Here is a 27,754-nt window from a genome sequence, read left to right as displayed (position 1 = left end):
AACCCAACCAGATATTTTCTTTCTATTAATGAAGAGGTTCTCCATTCACTTCATCACCACTCATACATGGTGGTACCATTAGGGGCATAGGATCTCCAGTAGAGCTTCACATGTGCCTCTTTACATATCCTCCTTCATAGGTCTTTTTCAGGGATGAATGGATTCAAGACATTGCCTTTATTTGTAGAACTTTTTTGTTTTGGTGTTGCTGCTTCTTATCAGCATCATCCTTCCTATTCCTCCTCTTGAGACAGTGGAGTTTTGAAAACTTGGGAGTAGCAAATATTAAAAGATAATGCAGAGGGTTCTTCTGCATTGCCCACTAACCACCCGTGAGAGACAAGTCCCTGCAGTTTTCTTTGTAACGTTTCAGAAGTGGTTTGCCATTGTCTCCTTTATAGGGCTGAGAGAAAGTGACTGGTCTAAAGTCTCCCAGATGGTTTTGTACCTAAGGCAGGACTAGAACTCCGAGTCTCTCGGTTTCTAGCCTGATGCCTTAACTACTAGACCAGGGGTAGGCAACCTTGGCTCTTTTATGACTCGTGGACTTCAACTCCCAGAATTCCTGAGCCAGCCATGCTGAGGGGAAAGGGAAAGGTTTCCAAGCTGAGCCATGCTGGCTCAGGAATTCTGGGAGTTGAAGTCCACGAGTCATAAAAGAGCCAAGGTTGCCTACCCCTGCACTAGACCAAAGTAGCTCTCATCTGCTGCAGGTTACTGTTACTAAAGGGAGTTGTTTCTTACCCTATCTCTCTGCTGCTACCTGCAACATGGATAGAACTATCATTCTACTTCATTACTAAGGCCCAACTGGGATCTTAAGGGTGGGCAGCATTTTTATGCCAACAAATTTTCCCACCCAAACTGAACTGCTCTTATGAATACTCAAATGTATTAGGGGGATGGAGTTGCCCAAATCTGGACTCCAGTTTATGAGCACTCCAGTAGAGTGTGAGAGGCTCAGCCTAAGAAGGATGCAGTTTGAGAAGGGAGTGGGAAGTTGGCGAGCGGCTGATCAGCTGCAGAGTCAGGGGAGCAGGAGCTTGCCAGCATTTTGTGACTCACAGGCTGGGAAACGCTGGCAAGCGTGAGAGAGACGAGGCACGGGGCTCAGTTCTCAGGGAGATGTAAGCCAAAAGGCTGCACTCGGGCTTCTCGAATAGACTTGGTCTGGAACCGGCAACTGTTCCCCTCCTTCCTATGTATCCCGTCTCCTTGGCAGATTAGCGTGAAAGGGCAACTGTTCTGCCCCAAGATGGCATCAGGATTTGTGAGGCCTAGTGCAAGGGGGAAGGATTATTTTCAGTAACACAGCCTGGCCTTGCAAGTATTATCAGTATGCCACACAGCTGGAAGGGGAGGGGGGGAGAAACAGCACAGAAAGTAACTGCTGCAGCTGTCTGAAGCAACGCTGACCAGTTAGAGAAAAACCTGTAGGCTGTGGAATGTTGTGTGGTCTGAGACTGGGGAGCCGAGTGGGTGGGCAAGCTCTGATTGCATGACAGCCAATTACCTGATTGGCTATTAGGACTGCAAACAGAGCTGATTTTTGAAGAGGAGGATGCAAAAAATATTCTCTGTAGCCAGATGATGGGGAAAGCTTTTGATCGCTGTTTGTTACATCATTACTCTAGATGTCAGGTAGACTGTAAGGAAAGAAGATTTTCGACTCTGCTGACCTTGAACCTGCAATCTGGCTGTAGTTCCATAAACGGCATTTTCCCTAAATCATATGTAAAAGCATGTCTCCCTCTGTATGTGTTTACTGGTGTTTTGGCCTTCAGGTGGAATAAGTCAGGTGCTGCAAATTTAATTTACAGCATTTTTTTAAAGCTATGTTCCTACGCTAGATGTTCAGTTTGGAATAGCCATCCTTTGTTCACTCCTGTTTTACAGGGTATCTTTCTGAAGTTATAATCAAATCAAATCTATTCTTCCATCTCTGGAAACTGCAGAAACCACTTTTGTTTGGAAAAAAAACACAATGATAATATATCCGCAGATAAAAATTTCTTTAGTGATATTTCTCTATTCTTTTAAGAGCCAGGATTTTGATAGTACAATACTGTAACATATCCCTATGCCCTATTATCCTCTCTGACATACTTTCATTATTACCTTTCTATGGATGGCATTTTATCTGCTTGACTTTCTAAAATATATTCTAGGTTTTAAGAGTTTGTTACATATTTTTTATTCATATCTGTACCAAAGAATGTCAGAAGTCATTCTTTTTCCTATTTTTCTTTTTCTTTTTGTACCTCTTCCCTCTCTCTTGATCTTTTTTCTTTTTCAAATCTTTTTTTCTTGTCTGTTTATATTTTGACCTTGTGTTTTTAAAAATCAATAATTTTTTATATAACTTTATTGATTTTTCAAAAAAATACAAAAATAAAAGATAAAAAATAGACATAGAAAATTAAAAAAAAGACTCAGGAAACAATAAAAGTGCAGAGACGGAAATAAAAAAAAAAGAGAAAGAATGATTTCTGACTTTCTTTGGTACAGCTACAGATATAAGAATACATCAAACTTACTCTAAAGTTAATGTCTGTCTGCATTATTTCAAATAATCCCAGGTAATATTAATAATTTCTCCACAAAGATCTGGCCATTTACATCTTCTGGGCGCCCACCAGAATCATGTCATTAGTCTAACACTGGTTATGAATGTTTCTGTATCCAGTTTTAAAATTTCTCATTTTCATCCAATCCTATGATCCTAAATACGTATTATACACATAAACTTCATAAATAAGAAGACAGTATATAGCCTTGAATCACTTCATTGCCAACCTGGAACAGGTTTTTTCACGACTTTCTGTGGCTTTCTGACCTGTGTATAGTTTTCATATGAGGACAATAAAGAGTTCAGACATTCCCTTTTTTCTAAGCACATTACACAGTTTCTCATGATGACCCAATTGAAAGCTTTTCTATAATCAGTGAAGCGCATATTGACTTATTTTTGGTATTCTTTGGTTTTTCTCAATTACCCATTGTGCATTGGCAGTAATGTCTTGTGTTCCTCAGCTTTTTCTAAAGCCAGCTGAAACATCTGGCATATGCCTTTCCATGTAGGGCTCTAATCTGTGTTGGATGATCCCAAGTATTATTTTGCTAGTGTGTGTGTGTGTAACATAATTTGCATATCCAGTTCTCTCTCTTTTCTTTGGTAATGGCATGGAGATTGACCTTTTCCAGTATGTTCACCATTTCATGGTTTGCCAAATTTGCTAGCATAGTTTGCTTAGAACCTTTACTGATTCTTCTTGGAGCTTACCATATTTCTATAGGTATTCCGTCAATTCCTGTAAACTTCTGACTCAGTAAAGACTAGTTAAAGGGTCCCAAAGGTGCTTTTTCAAGAGGCAACTAGACTTTCTTGTTTTTCTTTGAAGACGTTTTGCTTCTCATCCAAGAAGCTCCTTCAGCTCTGACTGGATGGTGGGGAATGGAAGGATTGTTAAATCCCAGTTAAAGGGCCGATCTAACTTTATCTTTTAGTACTAGAGGTACTTGTAAGTAGAGAACATCTTCTTAAGTATCATGGATGTTGACATCTCTCCTGTATGGAATTTCAATGTATTCCTTTCATCTTCGTTTGATCTCCTTGGGATTAGTTACTATATGTCTACTGGCATCCTTTAGCATACCAATAGGAGGCTGAAACCTCCTTCTGAGTTCAGAGGAATTTTGGAAGACCTTCCTTCTTTTTTCCATGTCTGTTTCCCTCTTCAGTGTCTTTTCAGATGTTGTTGTAATACTGTGTTTTGTCTTTCCTAATAGCTTTCTGAAATTCTTTGTTAAGTTCCTTCCTGAGATCTTGGCTTTGGCTTCATTGCTGCCCAATATAAAGGCCTGTTTGCTTTAGTTGGGCAGCTGGGATGACCTTCATGCCTTCATGTGACCCTGCTGGGAGCACATACATAGCATACACTCCCAGAATTCAGTACTCATCCTACCCAGGAACACATATAACCTGGCTGTGATGAGGCACCACAGCAGGACTTGGGGGGCGAGGGGGATGTGTTTCAGTAAAGAATGTGAATAGTATGTATGAAATAAATAGGGACACAGGTTGTCCTCAACATACAGTCATTTAACCATTGGCCCTTGGAAGTTGGCCCTCAGAAGGGATGGTTTATAGCTTGCAAAGCATTTCTGACCATTGTAAAATGTTACACCCTGCCTTCCCCCCCAGTCACATGACTATATTTTGGGTGCTTGGCTACCAACTCACATTTATGACTAACGACAGCATCCTGCATTCGCATGACGGTTGATTTGTGCTGGGTTTTTTTTTTTACTGGTTTCTGACAAAAAAACCCATTTAGAAAAAATGGATTCAGACTTACAACTACATGATTCATTTAATGACCGCTTTAAAAACCATAATAAAATCTGGTCCAGTCATGTGGGTGCCTCAACATAAGTCTTTCATGACTTACAATTGAAATTCACTCTTAGCTGTGGAGAGGGGGGAGAGGGAGGGAGAGAGGGAGAGAGAGAGAGAGAATTCAATGCTCCATTTTCCAGGATTAGTTGCAATATTTTGAAGGAACCTGTGGAGGGAATATACTACATGAGTTGTCTGCTAGGAAGGGAAATTTAAATCCTTCTTTCATTTCTTGCATACTCATGGACATCTTCTGCCTTCTGATAAGTTGAGTAAGATGGTGCCCACTAATCTTAAGGAATTGTTGACATGTATCAGCCATATTCCTAAACGGAACGCAGTACAAAATTTCATGTAATGCCACTTGGGAGAAATAAATTCATAAATTTTCAAATGTTCGGGGTTGTGTTTGGCACTTAAAAGCCGTTGCTCTTTCTGATCCCTTTCCTGTACTTTTAAAATTCCACTCATTACTTATTTCATTATTTCAGCCCAATTTTGCAAGGGCAGGGTGGAAGGAGTTATGAGGTTTGTTTTGCCCTGGACCACTCAGTAGCTAATAACTGAGGTGGGATTGGAACCAGCATGTGGTGCAGGTACAATTGCATTGCCTTTATTTGTACTGTACTGTGCAGGGGGTTGTAAGGAAGCCACAACCAATATCTCAATGGCTATTGGACAACTTGAGAATAAGAGGCTGTGTGTATAGACAACATATCTGGATGAAACTACACTCTGTACGTGTGTGAGAGACAGAATGCTGCGTTTCAAGGGGCAGACTAGATTTGGGAATGTATGGTGGATTGAATTTCATGGTACAGGATATAAAGGGGTCAACTGTGTCCAGAGCAATGCTTCCCCTAAGAAGCAGATGTACAAGTTATGATGTATTCTCTGCAACCATTGGGTTGACCTGGACAAACCTGGACTGGATGGGGGGGGGGAGGGGGTTGGAGACAGCAAGCCTGGACTGGGGAGGGTGGCAGCTAATTGTTTTTATATACTTTGCATGTTTAAGCTCCCCAAATTATAAAAAAAAATGAAGTTACCTATTTTGATTCAACCAAAAATCTAATTGTTGTATAAAATGCACATTTTCAAAGGATATTTAAAAAGTAAGTTAAACAGGCATAACTGAGTTTAATATTGTGTTTTAATCAATTTCATCCCTGATTTATTATTTTGAAACTGAAAACTTTTAAAAAATTATAGGTTACTGATCTACTGCAATGCTGGCTTCAGCCTAGCTCCCAGGGGCAAAAAGCCCCTCTCCTTTCTTTCTCCTTTGTTTCCCCTTTGCTTTCCCACTGCTGCTCAGTTTTTGGGCCTGGAAGTTGGCAAAAGCTCTGCAGATTTCCGCTAAGCTGGATGAGAAGTTTCTTCTCCTCACTATCCCTTGCCTTCTCCCCCCCCCCCCTTTCTCTCTTTCTCTCTCCTTTCTCTGCTTACCCATTTGTAAAAACATATTTCCCTAGAGTGTCATCTTTGACAGTGAGTGGAAGACTTAAGTCCCGCATGCAAGTGTGTGCAACAGCCTCTGCACTCAAGCCACAGCTTTAGAGGGGAACATTGGTACAAAGATAAAACCAAGTGAGGCTGGGTTTGTAAAACAAATCCGTATGGGAATTATAAGGTCATAAAGGAATGTACAGGTTAGGCCAGGGGTAGGCAATGATAGAGATAGAGAACTACAGTGTACATACATGAAGGGGAGAGGAGGCCTGGGATGAAGGAAGTCTGCTGCATTTTCTTTTGAGAGTTGTAAAGACCTCAGGTCTGAATGCTCCTTGACAAAGGCTGGCTGTTGCAAGAGAACAGGTTCTACAGCTTCAGAAAAATCTTCTTGATTCTCACTATCTCTTTGCTCAGCCTATGGTAACGAGCTCCAGGGACACCAGGCTGGGCATACGTGGAGCCCTCCAGATTTGACTTGACCACTTCATAGTGTCCAGAAAGGGACTTTCCTAGCTAATGCCTAAGTTCCCATCTCCAGCCCAGCTGTGGGGAGTGTCTTTGGCCATGCTGTGTAAACCACTTCCCCATACTCATCACTGAGGCATCCCAGTGGGATTAGCTAGGGAGCGTGGGCTGGCTTAAAGTGAGAACTTCCTGCTTCTTAGTTGGATGCTTCATCAGGCACTCACCCACGTCAAATACCTAGGGATCATGACTAAAAATCCAGGCCCATTGCCATAGATAGTACAGGGCTTTATTAGCAGCCTCTATAAGATCCCTCATATAATCACAAGGGTAACTGTTTTAGCCCCCTTTTTAGCAGGGTCACACATTTTTTAACAACGTTGTAACAAGTAGAAATTTAGGGGTATTCCCAGCATGTAAAGAACACTGCCTGCTTGTTGTGCTGATGCTGAAGTCATAGAAACCATATCAAACTTAGGACATACCCATTCACACTTAATGCCTATTTTAGTACCTGTGGGTCTGGAAAGTTTTTAACCTAGTATGGCACACTAGAAATGAAGAAAGCACAGAAGAATTGGGGAAAGTTTTCCCTCCAACTGTTGTTATATTATACAAGGTAGATATAATAGTGATTAATTGATGCTGGAGACCCAGATGACATCTGTAAATTATAGATATTTCTTAGTTTGTGTTTGTTCTGACAATCACAAACTGGAAAAAAAACCCTTTCATAGGCAGTCTACTTGCATGAGTAAAGTAAAGTAAAGTAATACAGGTGTATATCACCTACTCTCTTCCACGAACTGCATTCACTTCCCCAAAGGTACTAGCTAAGATCAGTGTTCCCACCTTACCTTACTCACAGAAGAATAAATGTCTTTGCACAGCAATAGTGTTGCAGCCTCTGCTGTCTTTCAGAACTAATTGTCAGGCGTCTCATTAATATGTCAAAAAGATACATAAGTGATTGAAACAATAACTACGGAATCAGGCAAGGGCCACTTGCCAAGAAACCTGGAAGACTCTTTGTCTTTAAGTGAAGAGTTTCAGTGATTCAAAATATTGAAGGATGGGACACCACCATCCCCCTCCATTTCTGTGAGGCATGTACGGTATGTGATGTAGAGTTTTTATATTGTGGCTTTGTGTTTTTCTGCATTTAGGTTTATGATGCACTTGTAATTTTTGAATATATCTTGTGGAGAGCTTGGTTCCCTCTAATTCATTTTCCCAGGACTGATTTTTTTTTCATTCTGGAATGGCAGTGGAAAAACTCAGTATGCTTGTGCATGGGTTGTTCTCATTAGCCTGCCCTCCAGGACTCATGCATTAGTGTTGAAACGCCTGGTGTTGAGTTGAAGTGTGATTGCTGACAAGGTTGCAGGCGTGTATTCCAAAGGGTTCTTTGCTCCTTACTCACATTTTAGTCTCAGTGGGCTTACATATGTACAATCACTTGTTTTCTGATAAGTATGTATGTACAGCTATTACTAGAAAATGACACCCCTATCCTTTGCTTTAATGGGAATGTAGCACACTTGGAAGATTTAGCCAGCTTGAGACTCTGAGAAGTCTTCAGTGGGCCCTAACATTAATGCCAACTCCTTCCCCAAAGCTAACAGCAACCAGATAATATGTGCCCATCAGAGATTGCCAGATTGAGTGGCAAACTGTTTATACTTCTAGAGACTCTGTGTGAGAGCATGTAGGAGGGCTATACATCTGCTGAACGTATTTTTTCCCCTCGTGCTAATCCAGTGCCTGAAACAAACAGAATTTTTGATCGAATGAAATCAGCGACTTCTAAGCAAAAGTATCAGTGATGCTGTTATACATATTTTTGCTCAGAGATGAATGTTCATATATTTGATTTGCAAAATATTGCAGGAGTAGGGTTTTAAAAATCAGAATTGAATGTGCACAATTACGGGGAGATTGCTGAGCATCGTCCGTCCATTTATATGCTGACACTGTCTTTCTTTCTTTGTGCACCCAGCAGGAAGTGGGTTGATGGGAAACTCACCTGCCTCATCCTTTATGGGCAGCTTTCTGAGCAGCAGTTTGGGCTCAGCAGCACCTCCACATCCTTCAGGACCGGCATCCTCCCCATCTGAACCTACCTTCCATGGCCCCCACTCTGGCACCTCTCAGATTTGGTTCTCACATTCACATGAAGGTAAGGAGGATTGGTGGAGGCACTCGGGTGAGATGGTATCATTTCTAAATAAGGGTGTTCTTAGAGGTGCCCTTTAATAGACAGATGGGCAGAGTATGAAGGTGCAAGACCTCTAAGATGCCTGATACTGCAGATATTGTCTGACCGTCTTCACGTCACTGGCACAGTCTAAAAGTTGTTAAATCAGCTGAACTTCTTCAATATTCTGTGCAGGTAGAATAATAGAAGATATATAGCCCTGATCTGCAGTGGCAGAGGAGATCTCATTAATTTGCCCTACAAGCATGCTGGTAGTTTCCCATTGTTCTACAGTTTTCTTAGAAAAAAGGACTGTGCAGACAGGAGAATTCAGGTGTAAGAATTCTCAGTTGCTTGGCATTCTGGCTGTTGTTAGATAGCTAGAAGAAGATACGATGGGATGAGGGAAGGCTGTGGATTGAAGTAGAAATAAAAATGACTTGACAAATCGGCACCCTGAGGCATTTTGATATGGTGGATGGGTAAGAGACCCTCTGATTTTGGAGTCTTCCCCATCCCCTGACCATGTCATGTCAGGAAACAGCTCCATTTAACTTCACACAGCCTAGAGTTAGAGCTGTTTTTTCTGATTTATGCTGGCAGCACACTGCAGAGAGGGAGGGGGTCGGTTGGCAAGGGAATCCAGGGAATTACCTGCAGTTTCTCCTTTACTGTTGAGGCACTTTCTTTTTTCCTTTTCTGTTTTAGCTTCAGGAACCCTGAAAGTATTTCAAAAAGCTCTCTCTTCTCTCTCTCCTGTTTCTTAGAGGACCCTTGGGCCAAGTGTTTGGACTTGGAGAATGAATGTGCAGCAGGTCTGACCTATGCAATAGATAGATGGATGCCTTGTCCCCACCCACCACCCACGCTGTTGCCAGCCCTCACTTCCCCCTTGAACCTTCCTGTGATTGTTCTGGGCCCGAACCTCCCTTTCCACAGCTCAGCCAGTGTTCTTCAGGCTGTCCCCAAATGCAGTTACTCTGTCATATCACTCTCTGCTTATGAGTGGAACTTTCTCTCCATATGCTTTAGCCATGCCCCTCATCCCTAAGGCAGCCTGCCTCCCTCCCCACCCTCACCCTTTGGACTGCCAAGCCACAGGTCTTCCCGATCGCCCCAATCCCACCCAACAACCCCCCACTTCCCACCCTTCCCGCTGCGCTGAGCTGGTGGCCACACAACTATTTTTAGTTTTCTTAGTGCACTTGTGCTTTCTCTCCCCTGCAGTGGCAGCCTCTTGTCGTGCCCTTCCCCCAGCGCTTTTTCCCTTCTTGCAAGATGCAGAAAGTTAAAAGTGTGAGCGGCAAGGTGCTGCTGGCACTGTGCCCTGGCAGCCAGCCCGACTGCTAGCTTGAACGGCTGCCAGCTAGCTTCCGGCATGTCGGGTCTGTTGGGGGCGGGGTGCAGGCGATGCTGTCAGCGTGATGCTGACGGACAGCCGGTCTAATGGGGGTGGAGCAGTAGAGCTACTAGCTACGGGGAGCAGCCCGCTTGTTGGGGAGATTAGTCCGGCAGGCCAGGGCTAGGGAAGGCTGCCTTCATCCTGCTGTGAAGGAACCATTGAAAAAGAGGATTCCACAGGACAGTTAGGCAGGAACGTCTAGGAAGGAAAGACTTGGCTTGATGCTCCTGTCCTCATGGCCATTGTTTGGCCTTTAGCCTGGGAAGCTCTGAGTCATGAGGGGAGGGGGGGTGAGGGGAGGAAGAGCTGTTTCTCTGGATTCGGCTACAGTATACTATCTCCGAGAGGATGAGGATCACGCTCACTGTCTGATGGCTCATCTGTGCAGTGCACCTTTTTTTGTGTTGAGGATATATGTGCATGTACATGCATATGCAAGCATGTACGCCTGGGCACGTTTGGTATATATTCATTTTCTTTGTACATGCTTCATACTATTAGGAAGACAAGGTGATGGTTGTTTTTTTTTTAAATATAATTCAGCATCTTTAAAAAGTATTTTCCAGTCTCTCTCAATAATGTAGTGTTCTCCAAATGAATGAAATAAATAACAGGTTTCTTGGGGAATTTAATATTATTATTATTTCTATTGTTTCTAGTTTAATTTTACTAACCTCAATCAACCTTTCTTTTTTTTTCTTAAGCCAGTCCTATCATTTGGTATCTTTTTAAAATGTTCAGCAAGAGGTAATTTCATTTTTTGAACTGATATATAACAGCAACCCTGTTTCCCCTATCCTTTTGGTTGCAGGGGTTTTGGTTGTTGTTGTTGTTTGCTTGTTCCTTTTTCAAATGAGCCTTGTTGTGTTGATCTTTACCGTGCCAGGCAAATAAGTAATTCCCCTCCTTTTGCAAACTGGGGGATGAAGCTGACTTGCCTCTTTTTGCTGAAGCAATTAGACCTGAACTTGCTCAGGAAGTCTTGGAATGGCTGAGTGGTCTCAGTCCCTTTACACACAACACACCTCTAATGCTGGGGTGACGCTCCAGTAGTGCAGTTGCAGCTAGCTGCCATCTTGACATTTTTTGGAAGCCCCCTCCCCCGGACAGCCCTGATCAAAAGCCTATTTTTGAGACTAGAGTGGGCACTTGTAGTAATACCTATCATAGAGGTTTTTCTTTTTACTATTCCTTGTTTTTCTCCAAATAAAAACTGGAAACATTTGACTTAGAACCAGAACTAGACTGTAGGAAGCCAAGACGATAGACTCTAATAAGGGCAGTGGTGTCAGTGGCTATGTAGATTTAATTTGTTTCTGCTAGATCAGGGCTTTTCAACCAGTGGTACAGGTACCACCTGTGGTACATTGGCACCTGGCAGGTGGTACGTGACCATCCTAGAAAAGTGGTAGCGGGGGAGGGGAATGAGCTGAACCGGTGGCAGCACCGCACAAGCCTGAGTGAGAGATGGCTGGAGCTGCAGGGCTGTCAGGGCTCAGCGGAAGCGCCAGGATCAGTGCTGCTTTCCAGCTGATCAGCGCTTCGGGGCTGTCAGGGCTCAGTGGAAGCACCAGGATCAGCGCCAGGCTCCAGCTGGAGCTCAGCGCTGATCCTGGCGCTTCTGCTGAGCCCAGAAGAAGCGCCGATCAGCTGGAATGTTACAGCATCTCCAGGGTCTTGTGATTTACATTCAGATGCTTGGCAACTGATTCATATTTATGACGGTCCCAGTGTCCCAGGGTCATGTGAAGTGACCAAAACCTGCTGCAACCACCCAGCAGACGGGGTGGAATAAAAACCAAACACCCCCTACCCCACCTCCGCTGCCAATTCCCAACAGAAATGCTCACAACAATGAAAACCTCGGACAGGAGGAAGAGTGCCGCCGGGCGGGCAGGCAGGCGTCCTGCTCGGCTGTGGCTTGGGGGGGGGCTTTTTTCAGCGCCACTGTAACTTCAAACAGTCATTAAGTGAACTGTTGTAAGTCGAGGACTACCTGTACTTTATCACTTTTTTCCTTTTTTTTTTGTCATCAAGTTTTTGACACCTTGCTTGGCAACTGGTGGTACTCGGGTGTTGCCATATCCTAAAAGTGGTACAATGGGTGAAAGGGTTGAAAAGCCCTGTGCTAGAGTACCCAGGCATGGAATAAGATTATGCAAGCCAGATTCTTTCCACTTTGTAACCGTAGCCATTTCTAGACTATGCCAGGAACTCAGAGCAGCAACTGCAATGGTTAGATTAGGATCATCAGTCCTTCTATTACTCCTTGTCCTTTGCTTGTGGTGCTCTTCACCCTCATGTGCATACCCTTGCTAATAAGGCTGTCCTCACTTCAACCCTTACCAAAGCAATAAAGGTTATTTGAGAATGTGATGTTTTCAAGAACAGCAAATTGATGCAAATATATAGCTAAGCATAATATTAATTGTGTCTGCAGAATTTTAGTCATCCGGCTGCAGAATTTTGACATATTCGGCATAACAGCCCCAGCCCTGTTAGCCTATGTCAGTGATGGCGAACCTTTTAGAGACCGAGTGCCCAAACTGTAACCCAAAACCCACTTATGTATCATCGGGTGTGGGTGGGCGTGGCCCATTGAGTGGGTGTGGTGCATTGGGTGGGCGTGGCTGCGGTGGTAACGGCAGACTGGGTGGGGCTAAAAAGTTCAATCAATCAATTCCAACTTTGCGAGATCTTGTTTTTCCCGCGAGAAGTTGAAATTGATTGATTGATTGAAACTTTTTTTTTTTTTTTGCACACGGCGGCGGAGGCCTAAAGCGAAAAGGTTTTATAAAACCCAGCTGAAGGCCTAGGACTGGGGCGACGGCGTGCGTGCCCACAGAGAGGGCTCTTCGTGCCACCATGGGCCTATGTTATTTTTTTTCACAATTTTCTACAGAATCCTGGAGCTGATATTCAAGAGCTGCTTCCTCAATTTTACAAAGACGCCCGAGATCAATATCCATCAAGGGTTTCTTATGATAGCAATAGCAATAGCACTTAGACTTATATACCACTTCACAGTGCTTTTACAGCCCTGTCTAAGTGTTTTACACAGTCAGCCTGTTGCCCCCAACAATCTGGGTCCTCATTTTACCAACCTCGGAAGGATGGAAGGCTGAGTCAATCTTGAGCCGATGAGACTCGAACTGCTGGCAGCTGGCAGTCAGCAGAATCAGCCTGCAGTATTGCTTTCTAACCACTGTGCCACCACGGCTCTTAATCAGGGAATAATGGGTTTTGTTCCCTCCATTTGTAGCTGTTGTTCCAGGCGTCTTTTTATTTTTATTTTTTTTGCCAGATGTGCTTTGTGAGAACCTTCTGTCAAACTAGCATCAGAGAGTTTTCTGGTTCAGTACCAACACTATTAGCTATGGTTCATCCCATAGCTGGCTACTGTGCGAAACCTAGCAGTGATTAATATAGCCAAAGTAATAATCTGACAAAGGACTTTGAATTCACCCCAGCAATCCTCTTTCAACCTATGCAAAGAGACAGATCAGACTAAGGCCCAGTGACTTGGCTTTGTGACTGTTGTGTTGTGACATGGTCCTGTCATTCCTCAATGCCTCTTGTTTTAGCTCCAGGTTACCCGAGGTTCTCTGGGAGCTTAGCATCCACTTTTCTTCCCATGAGCCATTTGGATCACCATGGAAACAACAATGTCCTGTATGGCCAGCATCGTTTCTATGAAAGCCAGAAAGGCAAGTATTGGTTTGACTATGTGATATTTCTGACTCTGCCTCAAGGGACAGGAGAACCATGGTGTAATTGTTATCTTACTAAGGACACAGATTTAGGGGGGCATCTGCAGAGAGAAGGTAGAGGAAATGAGGCAAAACTGACTTTTCTGGAACTGAAGTATATCTGATAGCCAGCTTCAGCTCCACTAAGACTTGCAGGTGGGCACCTGACATTTCACTAGATCAGCCACTGCTTTGTAAATGTCCCTTTGCAAACTGGAGAGCTTTTATTTCCAGCGTGACTTGGTGCCACAAGGCGTGGGCAAGTAGAGCTGCTGGGCTATTCTTAGGACTGTGATGGTTGCATGTTGTGATCTAGGCCACATTGTTGTCTGGGAGAATTTTCTTAACCGCTTCCCTTCTTTCTGCAGACAATTTCTACCTGCGGAACCTTCCGGCTCAACCTACACTGCTTTCAACCAATCACAATTTCCCCAGCATTGCTCGGGCAGCTCCAGGGCATCCGATTGGCTCCTGCAGCCGAGACCGGGAGGTTGGGCATGGACAGAAGTGGCACAAAGACTTTGAGCGCTGTGTGGTGTCGAAGGAGAAAGGCGCCAAGAGTGAGAGCAAGGAGCGAGCGGCTGAAGAGGAGGCCAAGGAGCGGCACAAGCTGGTGATGCCTATGACACCGGAGACAAACTGCAAGGAAGGGGCTCTCCAGCGGGGCTCTTGTGACAACCGGCCCAAACACCTGCCCTCATGCCTGCTGAGCTCCAAGGTACTGAATGGTGACTCAGGCAAAGCTGTCCTCCCCAGTTGTGGCGGAGGCCTTCTATCACGCCATGCTGTTGCCCAGAGCCGTTGTGCCAAGGACCTTGGCCACCATGAGCCTCCTCAGTCCTACAGTGAGTGCCTGGAGCGAAGACAAATGTTGCACCATTCGGTCTCCTACACTGTCCCGTCCAGTCTGCCTGCTGGGCCCCCTGCCCTGAGCACGACAACAGGCAGCTTCCCCTGCCTGCAGCTTCATTCCAGCCCAGATGGGATGTGTCCTCTGCAGGACAAGGCGAGCCGGGAGCTACGGATCAGCGGGGCCACTTTTGTGCCTTCGGTAGGCCACTTGACTGACAAGAGCCGCTCCTTTCAGGTCCCTTCAGAGCCCTGTGAGGGCAAAGAGCGCCCCCACGAGGTGGGCCCAGAGCACCCCCCTACCTATGGGCACCATCCTTTCTCTCATCTCAAAGCTGAGGGCAAAGTGGAGCGGAGGCTGGACTGGCCCCAGAATCCCAATGCCCGCCTGAAAGGGCTGGAGTACCTGAATAGCACTGGTTCTGACAGCCATTTTGGCAGCTTGCCTCACCAACCTAAGGGTGGGCATTTTGAGATGATACCACCTCAAGATTGTGCCCGGCCTAATTCCCAAGAGACGCTGTGCAAACTCAGCCAGTCCTGCTGCACTTTAGACAAGGCCCCTAAGGAGCCGCCAGTTTCCAGCACCCAGAAAGTAGCTCGCATCCGCCACCAGCAGCACTTGCAGACAGAGATGGAGCAGGCAGGCACTCATGCAGAATCCAAGCGCAAATCCATGGAGCTCAGCTCTCTGGGCTACAGTGGGCCCCACTTGCCACCGTGGCCAGTTCAGGGCCAGGGCCCTCCTTTGTCCATGGCAGAGGAGAGAAAAGGCTCTTACTTGGACCCTTTTAGCAGCAGCCTCCAACAGGCTGCGCTCATGACCCAGGGCTCTGTGCTCACGCAGGAAATGCAGACCCCCCCTGACGAAGTGTCAGCCATGAAAAACTTGCTCAAATACAGCAACCAAGCACTTATTGTGGGCCAGAAGGCTCCTTATGTGGGGCTGGGCAGCCTCAAGGCCAGCTGTGCCCATCAGGATGGGGGCAAACATCTGGGGACCAAAGGACAGCAGGACCTGGAACGTTCAGACTGTGCCCGCAGCAGAGACCATGACCTCGGCCACGGAGATGGTGAGGTGCGTCAGCCTCCAGTGGGCATTGCTGTGGCTGTGGCTCGACAAAAGGATACATTAAGTCGGCCAGAGCCAGCCTATGGATCTAGCTCCAGTCGGCAGAGCCGGACTGCCATGGGCCTCAAAGGTAACAAACATTAGAGAATAAAGTAAAAGGCAGTTGATGTCTTAAAAACTATGTGATTGGGAGGGGGGGGGGCATAAGCACATACATTGTGCTTCCTTTCACAATTCTATCACTGCTCTCCGCTACAGGAGACACAAGCATTGGCTTAAGTGTGCCTTTTCCTGTCCTGTCCCCCCCCCCCAAACATAAGTACCATTAGTGCTCTGTGGTTTTTATGATTGAAGAGGGATCCTCTCTTCTGCCTTGTACATTAAAGGGCTGGGGGGGGGTTAGCTTTGGGAGATTGGGAAGTGGGGAATAGGAGACCTATCAGGGGTGAGACTAGGCAGCGGCATGCCCCCCTTGATTCAAGAAGACCCTTTTGTGTGAACATATGAAATGGGCTTCAGCCTGAAGCCAAATATTAAATATATTCAGCTCCTTCCCTCTCATTCCTGGCCTTCCACTTTGGAAATTAAACCCTCCAGCACTTGAATTTAGCTAAAGACTTTGGCTGGGAAGGGAAGTTAGATCCTGGACTCTTATCTTCACTCTTGTGGAAATCCCATCTGGATGCAGAATGGACACATGAATGTGAAAGGGACATCGTAGGGCCTATTTCTTCCTCTTTTTCCTGGGTTTTGTTGTCAGCTCTGCTGGGTAAACCAGAGCAGGAATACTAGAATTATTTTTATCGAGAGAGGTTGTAGTAATAGAATCTTGCTAGAGTTATAGTGCTGTACTTCCCCTTCTTATACGCCAGTGAATCAGAGGGGTATCTGCCTGGGGCCACTTCCAAATATATATATGGAGAGAATGGGGAATCTTCCACTCCCATCCCTGAACATTTGCCAGAATCTGATATTAATCTCTGCTCCTCCATTCTGTTTTTCACAGCTGGTGCCGCGAGGCCTATGCATGTCATCGATCTAGATGCTGAGGAAGAACGGAACCGGCTGTGTGAGGAGCGTTTGGGGCTTGTGGGGAGAGATCTCCTGCTTCAGTAAGCCCAACTACCGGAGAAGGGAAGGGGGATTAAACACTGTCTTGGTAGTGGTTAGTAATAATTTGTAATTAGACTGGGAAGGCTGGTGAAGGGCACTGAGTAAAGCTTACTTGCATCCCAGAAAAAAACGCTATCACTGACATCTTTCAATTAGCATTTAAAATTGTCGAATGATGGCTCTTTCCTTCTGAGAGCCAGTTTGTTGTTGTTATTGTTGTCGTTGTTGTTATTCTGCAATCCAAGCCATTTCCCAAGGTTAAGATTATAAGATAATTATACATTACTGGACGAAGGTCTATACTGTAATTCCTTGGCCAGGCCAAGGGATCTCTCTATCCCAGCTGACCTGCATTTCTTTTATCTGTACTTCTAACTTGTCAGGGATAACAAAGATCTTGTGGAATTTGCCCGAATCCACCCATCAAGTAGTTGTCCTGGAGACCTCACCCCTCATCTGATGATTGCAGGCAGTTCCTCATTGCAGACCAGCCAACTGGGAGGAGATCCAGCAGCCCATACCCATCCTGCTCATGCACATTGGTTGCCTCGGACACGCAGCCCTTCACTTTGGATGGGTGGACACTCCTATGGTGAGTCAAGCAAACAGTCTGTATCTAAAACTGAAATTTTATCTGGATTTCATGGCTTCATGGACTTGTTCTTTTATTTCCGACTTATCAGGGAAGTCCTTCACTCCTGATCTACCACTTTTAAGCCAGCCTCCCACAGAATTCAGTCCCAAAAGAGTCTTAGTGCCCCTTTTTGCTTCAAAAACCTGTCTTGTTGTATCCCATCCCTTACATTTTCCAATCTCCTATTACTCCTTTTTGCAGAGATGAACGATCTGTAGGTGGCCAAGAACAGAGGTGACATTTTGTAATGGGCAGAATGCACAGAGCAAGTGTTACACATGGGAAGGGCTGGAATTTTTGAATATTTTCCAATTTTATGAGGGTGAGAGGTATTTTGCTTTTATTGTTATACCTATCTTAGATCTTACATTAAGTTTCCATGTATCTTGTGATGAGAAAATCCATGCCACTGATTTTGACCAATCACACATCGAAAATTTAATGAAGGGTTGGAACCATAAAGAAGAAGCTTCGAGTCTGCCTTTTCCCCATGCTCTGCTTGAATAAGAGATCTAAACTGACCTTAACTTATAAACATAGGTACGATTGGGGTCAAGGGCTAATGGGGTCAAGGGCAACTTTGCTATTCCGACCGACTAATTGCACTATTCCACGTATTACAAGAAACCTACATGGAAATTAATCTGCAGTAATGTTTGGATCATACTATATCCCATCCCATCAGTGTTCAGCAAGAACCTGACTAGACATAAATGATTTCCTATATAGAATTGTATAATGTGCAGAGAAACTCCAGAATGAGCCTCTGGATTCTTGTATTCATTTCTGCCCAGTGATTTAACTCAGGGTGGTAAAATGGTTAAAGTGTTAAACTAGGAGTGGGATGACTCTGATTCTAGTTCACTCTTAGCTTTGGAAGCTTATTGGGTGTCTTATAGCCTTCATTTCTTCACAGGATAGATAATTGTGGAGAAAAATAGGAGAAACTATTGCTATATATGCCCATCTTGAGAGAGAGAGAGAGAGAGAGAAAGAGAGAGAGAGAGAGAGAGAGAGAAAAGAAAGAAAGAAAGAAAAAGAAAGAAAGAAAGAAAGAAAGAAAGAAAGAAAGAAAGAAAGAAAGAAAGAAGGCTAACTGCATGGGAGAGACAGGTGGAAATAGCAACACTATTCTCAATTTTAACGTAGACCCCTCCCTTTATTGCTTGATACCTTGTTTCCTATTTTGGTGAGTACTCAAAGCAATTAACATGCTTGTCAAAATAAAAACAATATAAAAAGTTAAAAATACATATTGAAACTGATGCTAAAAATCTATTAACAATATGTTATCTATGTTGTTCCATGTGATGAATCTACACTCAACCTATGATGGATGAAAAGTTAAATGAGAAATGTGAACAAGCAAAAATGTGTCCTTGTAAAACTCCTTTCCCTGGAGAATGTGGGATTGCTATACACATAGGTCAAATACATTGGACTTTTATCTCATGTCAGCAAAAATGTTTTCTTTCCTAATTTATTCCAGGAATTGGGCACCCTGCTCTGCATCAAAACCTACCACCTGGTTTCCCACCTTCTATGCCCAGTGCCATGCAACCCGTCTTCCCTCTGTCACAGGAGCCACCTGCTCAGCTAGTTATTCTGCCCTCGGAGCCGCCAGCCCATGGAGCCCCCCACACCCTGGGTAAGTGGAAGCCAGAGAGAATTAGCTGTGGCATATTCCCTGGGTTACAGGTAAAGGTCCTTCTCCTGTAAGAAGAGGCAGTGGGTGTGCCTCCTGCCTTTGTTTACTCCTCTGATTATCTCTCCTGCTTCTTTGCAGCCGAGGTGATGGATCAGGCAACTATCTGGCCATCCATGTATCCTAGCCGGGGGCCTGCTTCTCACTTGCAGCACACAGGACAACTCCCTGTCTACTCCCGCTCTCAGTTCCTGCGCCAGCAAGAACTCTATGCCTTGCAGCAGCAGCAACAACAACAACAGCAACAGCGTGCAGCACAGGCCTTGGAAGTGCAGCGGCACACTCACAGCCAGGTAGGCATGTTAAAAAAGATGGTATTATTGATGTCACACCTCTTGGTAACTCTTACTGGAAAGTTGGAAAAACGGCAAAGAGCCCCACCTTTATGAGCATCTGGATAATCAGGGTGTAGGAATTAAACCGACAATCTTCCTTAAGATATCCAAAACCTGGCTTTTCCCCAGGACGTTGTCAGCTAAGAAGTTGAGAGCGCATTTTTAGGCATTGTGGATGTTGATACAGTTGTGCTGCCCTAGCTGTAATACGTTTTGAATTTTATTGATACTTGTATTGCTGATTTTTGTTGTTTGCTGCCCGGAGCTATTAATAATAAATAGGCAAACAGGGATCAAATCTTGTTCTTTGTAAAATAATCCAGACATCATAAAGCTCCTTTAATTGTTCCATGTGGTCCAGATCACAGGATGATGCAGACTCACATAGATGTATTGCAGGAAGGTGATTGTTTAAAGTAATTTAGCCATTTACAAAACACCTATGTGCAAAAGAAGATGAAAATAATAATAATAATAATAATAATAATAATAATAATAATAATAATAATAATAATAATAATAATAATAATAATAATAATAATAAAAAAGTTGGAAGGGACCTTGGAAGTCATCTAGTCCAACCCCCTGCTGAGGCAGGAAACCCTATACCATTTCAGACAAATGGCTGTCCAGTCTCTTCTTAAAAACTTCCAGTGTTGGAGCATTCACCACTTCTGGAGGCAGGTTGTTCCACTGGTTAATTGTTCTAACTGTCAGGAAGTTTCTCCTTAGTTCTAGTTGCTTCTATCTTTGGTCAGTTTCCATCCGTTGCTTCTTGTCCTGCCCTCAGGCGCTTTGGAGAATAGCTTGACTCCCTCTTCTTTGTGGCAGCCCCTGAGATATTGGAACACTGCTATCAATTGGGTGTGATGGAAAAAAAACCATCTAAGCTTCAAACAATAGTGCTTGGCCAGATCCCAAATGAAAGCAATCTCCTGAGTTCATCTCAAGGGAAGTGATATTGGCTAGAGATCCATACTAACCTTCCTCATGCTTCTAGTTGTGAGATTGTGATAATGATGAAATCCAACATCATATGTGGAAGAAGAACTTGCTTCCTGACTCCACAAAGTCTTTCTTTCAAGGCCTTGTGTTGAGGCTTTGAACAAGTACAAAATAATGTATGCTATGTTGTGTTGACCCTTCGGATCCAATTTTATGTTTGGTTCATTCAATTTCCAAAAAGATATTCTTGAAAAATTTATGGGGGATGTTAGTTAGAGAGCTGGTTAATTAAAATTGCCAGGTTCAGAGAACAGGGCTTCTTCTCTCTATGTAGGTGTTTGAGTAGCAGCCATTGAGACATTTTAGAGGAGAAAGTTCCCTTCTTAACTGAATTTGCATAATTTTTTGTTGCAGAACCTGAATGCTTTTAAGGCAGAATTCTACTTACTTACCATATAAGCCCAGTCTCAGTTCCTGCATGCACAGTCCAAGACAGAAGAGTAGGAAACATAAGCTAGCCATCCTCTCAAATGTATCCGATTCCCTACTGAGCTCATTGAAACTGTTCTTCCTGTTACTGCACTGGAGGGATACAATCTCCAAAAGACCACCGAGTCAGCCTAAGCATAGGATTGCACATTGGCTATGATACCAACTGTGGCACTGTGTAAGGTATATCGAGAAACAGAAAGTGAAAGAGTACACAGTGACATGCTCCATGAATCAATGCTGAAGTTATAGGTTGTTGGAACCACACGGAAGTCTACGACAGGCACACTAATAGTACGACTATTGAGCTTATTGCTGCCGTGTCATTATTTATTGATGTACTCGATTGATATACTTATTGACTGTCCATCTCTTTCTCTTCCATCATCTACTTAATAGCGGAAGCCTGAAGAGCCTCCACCAGAGCTAGAGTTGCCGGGTCCTGAAAAGCCACTCAAACCATCTCACAAAGCAGTTGCCTTAAATGCTCCCCCGAAGGGCCTGTCCCCAGCAGCTGCCTGCTCAGTCAAGCGCTCCTCATGCTGCCATCCGCCCAAATGCCCGGGTCCCTGCACTTTACCTGTCTGCCCTGCTGTGGTGCCACGCTCCCCTGCTGTAAGTCCAGGGCCCTCCCAGAATTCTACGGGTCCTGAAACTGAGGATAAGCAGCCTGAAGGGCGGCCAGCCCAGGACTATCCTAAATCACTGGAACCAGGTAGAGATTCAGTCACGGCAGGCTGAGAACTGGAATGAGAAATGGCCCCTCTTTTGTTGGCTTGGCTGTCTGTTGGGTTATTTTAATCTGGGCTATCTGTTGAATGCTTTAGCTGTTTTTATGTGTGTGTTTTTTCTACTTTTGGTACGTCACTCAGAGTCCATCAGATTTGGGTGGCTAATAAATTAATCATAATCTTAATAATACACCTCTGGAGCACGATTTGAAGACCATTGGCATTGACAAAATCATCAGTAGTCAATTGCAAAAGGCAGCTCTCCTTGAAACAGCTTACATCCTGAGGCAATACCTTTAATATTATTAAATGACACCACCTACCTGTTCTGGGTCCTTGAGAAGGATTGACAGGTGGACACAAATACTAAATCCAAACTAAACCTCTGGTTGACTGTGCAATTCACAACAAGTACAAGGCCACACTGCTTGGATCTGCATATATGCTATGCCAATACATTATGACATCCTAGGTTCTTGGGAAGAAGTTGATGCATAGGAAGACCAACACCAGCTAAAGAACTGGCAGCTGGGTGATTTCACTTTGCTCTGTGTATAATGATAATAATAAGGGTCTAGCAAATATTTGGTATAGTTCTGTAATCCAACAGTTTAAATTCAATTAAGAGCACACTGAAGAAAGGATGACTTGCTAGTAAGGATTCTGGAAAGTACAAGGGATGGCTCGCTGATCAATAATTTTTTAGAGCACTGTCTTGTTTCAGGTTGTTAAAATAGGGCAAATACAAACTCTTGTGGTTATAGAGAGATGCTTGACAAATGTAGTGAAAATAGAAAGGTTTTGGGGGGTTGGACAACTATGATAAAAGTCTTCGAACCTGGAGATGGAGCCTTTCAAAGGTAGATGGAACCAAAATACACTTCACCTACTAACAATTACTAGCAAAGGAACAAGGACTTTTACACATGGAAGACTGCTCTTCCATGTAGCTCCCTGCTGTTGTTGAATGTTAAGGAAGCAGCAGTGTGTTTAAACTCCCCCCCCCCATAGCTGATCATGAGCAGCAGCAGGGGGGGATGACTGCAAGATGGAGTACGGACACATAGGCTGCCTATATTGTATGTATTGTAGGCTCAGAAACCAGAGGGACTTGCGTAGTATTTCCATTGTTCATAATCAGGACCTCAGCATCTTTTTGTCCCTGTTTTTGGATTTTCCTTTCTCAACTTGAATTTCCCTCAATCTCAGCATTTCATTTCTTTTTCTTTTTTTGGGAGACAATTCTGCAGAATATATCGTGTGAATTTGAGCAATTTAGTACAAATAGAATTTTTGGGAGTAATCATACAGTCCGTAGAGAAAAAGGAATATTGTGTCAAGTGGTACTGCTCATTGTGGACTCTATATTTGAGACTATTAATATTTGCTATGGGTTAGCTAGTCCCCTGCTATGCTTTACTCCGGGACTCTTCTTCTCTTTGTAGATCTTCCTCCTGGTTATACCTACCCTGTGGCTGGTCTGGGCTATGCATCACCATTTCCCCGGGACCCAGCTGATCCTGACACTATGCAAACTGTTTCTACAGCAGCTGAACCGGAACAGTCACGCACCTTTCCGCCAGAGCAGGAGCCACGCTGCGAGGCAGAAGCTAGCCCACCCAGTGGGACTGGGGACTCTGAAGTGGAACCCACCCATGCTCACCCTCCACATCTACTTGTCCATCCCCAGAGACCAAGCTCCACTGAAACGATTAAGGATACCCCAAATTGCTCCCTGCTGGTCAGGGATAGCTCAGATGACTTGGATTCTACCCAAAAAGAACATCAGGACGCGCCTAGTTCAGATGCTGCCACGCCAGGACCTTCCCCTGAAGTGATGGCTACGGAAGAGAGTCCTGTTGCAGCATTGGAAGTTGACTGTCAGGAAGCGGAGAGTAATGCTGTCTTACCCGATGATCCATCCACACATACTGATGTACAGGCAGCCCCGTGTGGCCTGGATGCCCTTATTGCTGCCGGCATCAACTTGGGTGAACTCCCAGACCTGGAATCCCCGTCTTCTGCAGCTTCCCTTCCCTTGCCCTCTCCGTGCAGCTCAGGGATTCCTGGCATTGCCCTGCTCAGTGAGCTGGCTGAACTGGAACTCTGTCAGCGGCACTGTGATTCAGGTAAGGAAACAACGGGTCATCCTGTCTTGATTCCTTCCCTCCACCTCAGAGCAGGGAGGTGGAAAAAATCAGCATTTGCTTCTTTCTTGGCACCTCTTTTTATTGGTATCTGAAGACTGCTGGCTTCTTCCGCTCATGAGGGCAACTTAACAACAGCAAAAAATTGCACTTCCCATCTAAGGCAAAGGCAGAGCCAAATAACAAATGTCAGCAAAGGAATGAGAAGCTCCCTTTTTCCCATACCCTAATCCTGCCTCCTGACTAGCCAGCAGGGAATTGATAAAGGAATACTGTATAAAGACATGGCAACAAACTGGAAGTTGAACATTTGCTCATGATGTGAGGATTGTCCAGGGACCCAGGACTAGAAATTCTAGAATCTTTTCCCAGATCTTGGAAAAAAAGATGTCCATGCTTGTCCTCTTGGGATATATATAATAGATGGTTTTGCACACATGCTAGGGTCTATTCCCCTATTTCCTTCCATTGGCTTTTCAGCGTTTCATGGAACAGCTGCTAATCAAATGCCAGATTCACATGCATGATGTATAGTTCTCCCTTCTCATCAGGTGTCACTCAAATAGTCTCATCCAGAGTTGTAAAGTAGGAGGGGATCCCAAAGGACACTAGTCCTTTTTGTAAAATAATAATTTTATTAAATATTACAGTTGAAAAAGCAAACAAATACAAATGACACATAAAAGTAAAAAGAATAAAAAAATAGAAAAGAAAGAGAAGAGAGAAAACTATTCTCCTTTCATTGTAATACAGTTGTAGTAAATAGTTCCTTCTGATTCCTCTAGTATTCAACCTTACCATGTTTTTTAATAATTCAAAATAACAGCATTTTTTCACAGGAAGATTTCCTATAAATAATTTCAAAATCTTATTTCAAATTTGGACCCTTAGTCTATTGCTAACTTTCCAAAATCAACATTCTAATCACCTTTCTGCTGTTTATTCAAAAATGTTTTTTTAAAAAAATCCGTAAATTTATATTAAGGTTTGAAGGAAACTCACCCTGTGATAAAATTTTGCATATTTTTTTTCATTCCAAAGGTTCCTAATAATTGAAAAACAATTAAGAAATATTTCCAAAAGACATCAGGCCTGGAAAACTATATCTGCATATAGGCTACATTATAGCTGTGAGCTTGGTTGAAATCCTTCAACTCCCAGCTGCTTGATTCACAAGCTAACCATTCACAGGCTAACCATAAAAACCTTGGCTCCAGCAGTCTGGAATACATGTGGACAATCTCACTACCTCTCCTTTCTCCAGAGAGACTTTGTCAGCCAGAGTTCTGCTATCTGGCCACCAGTCTCTGCTGCCATGCCATCCCGCTTCTTCAGGGATGACAGTTCACCATGAGTTCTTACTGGAAGTCCTCAGAAGGTCACCTAGCTCAATCCATCATTGATGAAGTATCTCTTCTACTACAACTATAGTTTCTAGATCCCCTCATTAGACATCTGTTCATCGCAGATCGCTCTCAGGTACACAACTGGTTAGGAAGGAATCTCCTCTTTCTCTTTTTAGAAAAATAGACCAAAGGTTGTGTCACATCTGTCCTAATCATGATCAGGTCCCAGATTGGTTAGGAGATAAAGTGAGCTATTCAGACATGAGCTGTTCCTCTTCAATGCCCCCTACTTCTTTTTTTCAGAGGAACTGCATTTCTTCCTTAGAATCCTGCACCCTGATACTCTATTATCCCACTCTGACTTTTGAGCACAGCTGGGTTTACAAGCCAGCACTTGCATAATCTCTGGCATTATGAATAACTGAATGCTGTGAATTAGTGCATGTAAACAAAAATGGCACATAAATTCACGTAGATCATCGTTTTAGATATACCATGTTAAGGCAGTATAGACTCTTCGAAATGCGTACAACTTTGAAAGTATCACAAATCAATAGAGGAAGTGTGCGCCTCTCAAAATATTCACCAGCAAGGAGAGAATTGCCCATCAGGCTACTTAAGACCAGCACTAGGGAATCTAGTAAATTCCCACTTAGAGGCTGAATTTGGAGGATTGCCCAACAACCAAATGAAATCGGGGCAGGTATTAGAATTGTTGCACTTGCTTGGGTCTTGCTGACGATCAACATGCCTCTTACTTTTGAAAGCTTAGAAAGCAAGAGCCTTGGACTTCATTACTGTGTATTGCATGTAGAAAGCAGTAGGGTCAGGCGGATTTCCCTTGTTGGATTTTGAATTGTGAATTAATTTGGGATGGGGGTTTGCTTATTATAAGCATCCTAGGCTGGCCTATTACTATGAGGCCTTGCATGCTTGGAAAGCTGGAGAACAGCATATTTGCCTGGTCTGTTACCAGATTTATTTTGATGTCTCCTGTTTTCAGAATGTCTCAACTCTCGAGAAGTTAATCTCACATTCCCTGCTTATGAATAATAATGGGTTTTTGCTAATGCTAATAATAATCACAACCCTCCAATATCATTTGAGTAGTGAAAGTCCTTCTTTTTTGTCCCTACACCTTTCGGCTGCTGTTAGACGCCTCCTACTTCCTGCCTCCCCAGTGGCGAGGTTTACACCAACCCACATATGCAGATGGTTATCATCCCCTGTGGCTAAGCGACGTCTGTGCTTTTCATCTGTACACCAACGGTTATTGCTCACACACCAAAACCGTTCTTGCCCACAGTGGAACGGAAAACCGCATACAAGGACTCCCCTATGCGCCTTCTCATACGTGTGTGCAGGCACTTTCACAAGCAGATGCACTTGTATACAAAGAGCAACAGCCCATGCGGGAGAGGTGTATGACTGCATGAGTCTTTAAAGAGATACACCCGCACATGCATACTGCAGGGTTGTGGTTTTTTTTTTAAAAAAAAAACAACACATGTCCACGGTTACCCTTTTTCCACTTATATATCTTCATGCACAGGCTGGCCCTTTCAGCTCTCCCTACTGGAGCAACCGTTTCCCTCCTTCCTGAACATATCTTCTACTTTTGAGGCTATTTCCATTAGGCCCCCTTTTCCTTAAATTCTGGCAATGCTAGATTTTGCTCGTTGCCCCAAATGGGCTTCTCAGGCCTCCTGCTTGGACAAGTGACATCCTACTATGGTAGTGATGGCGAACCTTTTAGAAACTGAGTGCCCAAACTGCAACCCAAAACCCATTTATGCATCATCGAGTGCCGGGTGGGTGTAGCCCATTGGCTGGGTGTGGCCCATTGGCTGGGTGTGGCCAATTGGGTGGGTGTGGCTGCAGTGATAACAGCAGACTGGGTGGGACTAAAAAGTTCAATCAATCAATTCCAACTTTGCAAGATCTTTTTTTCCCCGCGAGAAGTTGAAATTGATTGATTGAACCTTTTTTTTTTTTTGCACACGACAGCGGAGGCCTAAAGCGAAAAGATTTTATAAAACCCAACTGAAGGCCTAGGACTGGGGCGACAGCGCGCGTGCCCACAGAGAGGGCTCTGAGTGCCGCCTCTGGCACCCATGCCATAGGTTCGCCACCACTGTCCTACGGTAACAACTTTCCCTCTGTGTGAAAGGACGTCAGATGTGTTCCGCAAATAAATAATACAAATAGGGACCTGGTGGTTTTAAGCTATGGTTTGGGGGGAGCTTTCTGCTTTTCTAAAATAACCATAGCTTGCAAGCCAACTTTTTCTATATCATGGCTCTCTTTCAGGCCTTCATAATGGAGGGGGGGGAAGCAGCTTGGTGTTTCTTCCCAGGAAAGATAGGGTCTTTTCAAGAGATGGGCTAGATTGTGAGATGCCACCAAATATACACAGAAGCCCAAGACGCATACCTTCATCCAGCCACCAGAATTCAGAGATGTTACAAGATGAAGTATTTATTATACAGCTGAAATATTTTGAGTGTCCTCTTTACTACGGGGCCTATTTGTTTGCACCCTTCTCAGTTTTCCCTCTTCTCCAGCATGACGAGTGGAGAATCCACCAATGGGTTCTGCTTGTCTTCTGCCCGTAGACAATTTTGCCACGCCTCTCCTCCTGGGACCTCCCTTTCCCAGTCTCGACTTAGTCTACAGCCCGAACAGACAGATTTATGAAGGCGAATATACATGTCCCAGGAT

General features: G+C 44.2%; 1 protein-coding gene across 1 annotated transcript in view; it reads left to right on the top strand.

Annotated features, from left to right (window-relative positions):
• BAHCC1 (BAH domain and coiled-coil containing 1) overlaps positions 1 to 27,754 on the top strand; it is a 103,861-nt gene that overhangs the window by 46,634 nt on the left and 29,473 nt on the right. The window contains exons 2-10 of the mRNA XM_029284007.1: positions 8,319 to 8,498; positions 13,503 to 13,625; positions 14,036 to 15,718; positions 16,595 to 16,700; positions 17,085 to 17,293; positions 18,825 to 18,983; positions 19,122 to 19,333; positions 21,209 to 21,524; positions 22,986 to 23,684. Coding sequence (XP_029139840.1) covers positions 8,319 to 8,498; positions 13,503 to 13,625; positions 14,036 to 15,718; positions 16,595 to 16,700; positions 17,085 to 17,293; positions 18,825 to 18,983; positions 19,122 to 19,333; positions 21,209 to 21,524; positions 22,986 to 23,684 — 3,687 coding nt within the window. The remainder of the gene's footprint in view (positions 1 to 8,318; positions 8,499 to 13,502; positions 13,626 to 14,035; positions 15,719 to 16,594; positions 16,701 to 17,084; positions 17,294 to 18,824; positions 18,984 to 19,121; positions 19,334 to 21,208; positions 21,525 to 22,985; positions 23,685 to 27,754) is intronic.

The sequence above is a fragment of the Protobothrops mucrosquamatus genome, unplaced genomic scaffold (genome assembly GCF_001527695.2).
Source record: "Protobothrops mucrosquamatus isolate PMUCROS unplaced genomic scaffold, P.Mucros_1.0 scaffold_99, whole genome shotgun sequence".
In the NCBI taxonomy this organism is placed as follows: Eukaryota; Metazoa; Chordata; class Lepidosauria; order Squamata; family Viperidae; genus Protobothrops; species Protobothrops mucrosquamatus.
This window is presented reverse-complemented; position numbering and strand designations above follow the sequence as displayed.